The following is a 1,448-nucleotide window of genomic DNA, read 5'->3' on the forward strand; positions in this document are numbered from 1 at the left end:
GTTTATTGTATTTCCAGACTTGCTTTCGGCACAATTAACAGTGCACGCTACTCTGTTTTTTGTCAGACTTGAAATAGCCGAAATACCGTCACACTACGGAACTTCTATGGCTCTTCCGTTCGACAATCTCTCCGGTGTTCTGACAAAACGTCCTACTTTGGCAAAACGTCCTACCGTAAGTAGTTTATGCACATTTCTGCTGTCATAGTAATTCCAGCACAAATGTAAGTAGGTATGACAGTTTGCCACTTAACTTTGCCTATCAGAGTATGCTTGTAGCTCACATTCATAAAGCCAGGATGGTTTGCCACTTCATTTTACCCATTAAAGTATGCTTGTAGGTCACATTCAGAAAGGTAGCATGGTTTGACACGTATTTATACCCGTCAGAGTATGTTTCTAGCTCTTATTAACAAAGGTAAGATGATTTGCCACTGAATTCTAGCTGTAAAATTATGCTTCTAGCTTATATTCACAAAGGTAGGACGCCACTGAATTTCGTGTTGTGCGCATGCATAGAAACAACAGGTAGGATGGTTTGTCAGGTAGGATGGATTCCCAGAACACCTGCATTGGAACCATCGTCTGTTTTCTCTTCGGTAACCTTCGGTCACGCTCTCGGTTGATTTTTCTCTAGTCAGCGCACTCATTTCCTCCATTACCCGGGCGGCACGGCAGCTGGCTGCTTTCCAAACAAATACACATGTGCGGCTTGGCACTTGTGCTGTACGTAACAAGTCACGTGACGTGACGCTGCGGCTGTGATTGGTTCGGCTCTGCGCTAGTTAATTTGGATTGGCTGTTCCTCTTTTTTTTTAAGAGGACAAGAGAGATGAGGCCTATCACAATAGTTTAACTTTTCTATCGAGAAAAAGTTATTTCGCAATACATATAATTATCGTTCTATCGCCCAGCTCTAAACCATAGTAATCAGTACCAACAAATGAGGTTCCCACGAGGACAACATCGGAGCCCGTACAGGCTGCGTGGATTTGCCGGGCGTCCTCTGGCGTCTCCAACATCTTGATATTCCCCAAGTTCATGCCAGGAACATCCAGACCCTTTGCTCTAAAGGACAGGGATCAGAAGCAACTCACTCTGTTGTAAAGTAAAGTGGATGCTCCACAGCAGGAACCATGATCCTTTCACAGATTTTTTGAAACGACTAATTATATCTTAAAGCGGTAAATTTTCTCGTTTTAAACTTTTGATGTGTTTTCTATCTTCTACTGTGGGTTTATGAGATTTGCCGACCTCTGCATGCTGTTTTAGGTACCTTTTATGCAGCAACCCAGCTTTTTCAGAAAGGGTGGTGTTACTCTGAGACTCAGCTTAATAAAGTCGCCTTAGTTTTATCGTAAAAGTGAATTATAATATTTTTCTTATTTAAACATTTCCATCAAATGTGCAGACTTAAAAATATATAATAAAACTGAGAGGACACTAAC

The 1,448-nt window shown here is 41.7% G+C and overlaps 1 protein-coding gene across 1 annotated transcript in view; it reads right to left on the reverse strand.

Annotated features, from left to right (window-relative positions):
* aifm5 (apoptosis inducing factor mitochondria associated 5) overlaps positions 1–1,448 on the reverse strand; it is a 14,085-nt gene that overhangs the window by 6,934 nt on the left and 5,703 nt on the right. The window contains exon 10 of the mRNA XM_005727941.1: positions 1,002–1,068. Within this exon, the coding sequence (XP_005727998.1) occupies positions 1,002–1,068 (67 nt within the window). The remainder of the gene's footprint in view (positions 1–1,001; positions 1,069–1,448) is intronic.

This window comes from Pundamilia nyererei, unplaced genomic scaffold (assembly GCF_000239375.1).
Source record: "Pundamilia nyererei isolate P.nyererei 1_Seehausen unplaced genomic scaffold, PunNye1.0 scaffold00026, whole genome shotgun sequence".
NCBI lineage: Eukaryota > Metazoa > Chordata > Actinopteri > Cichliformes > Cichlidae > Pundamilia > Pundamilia nyererei.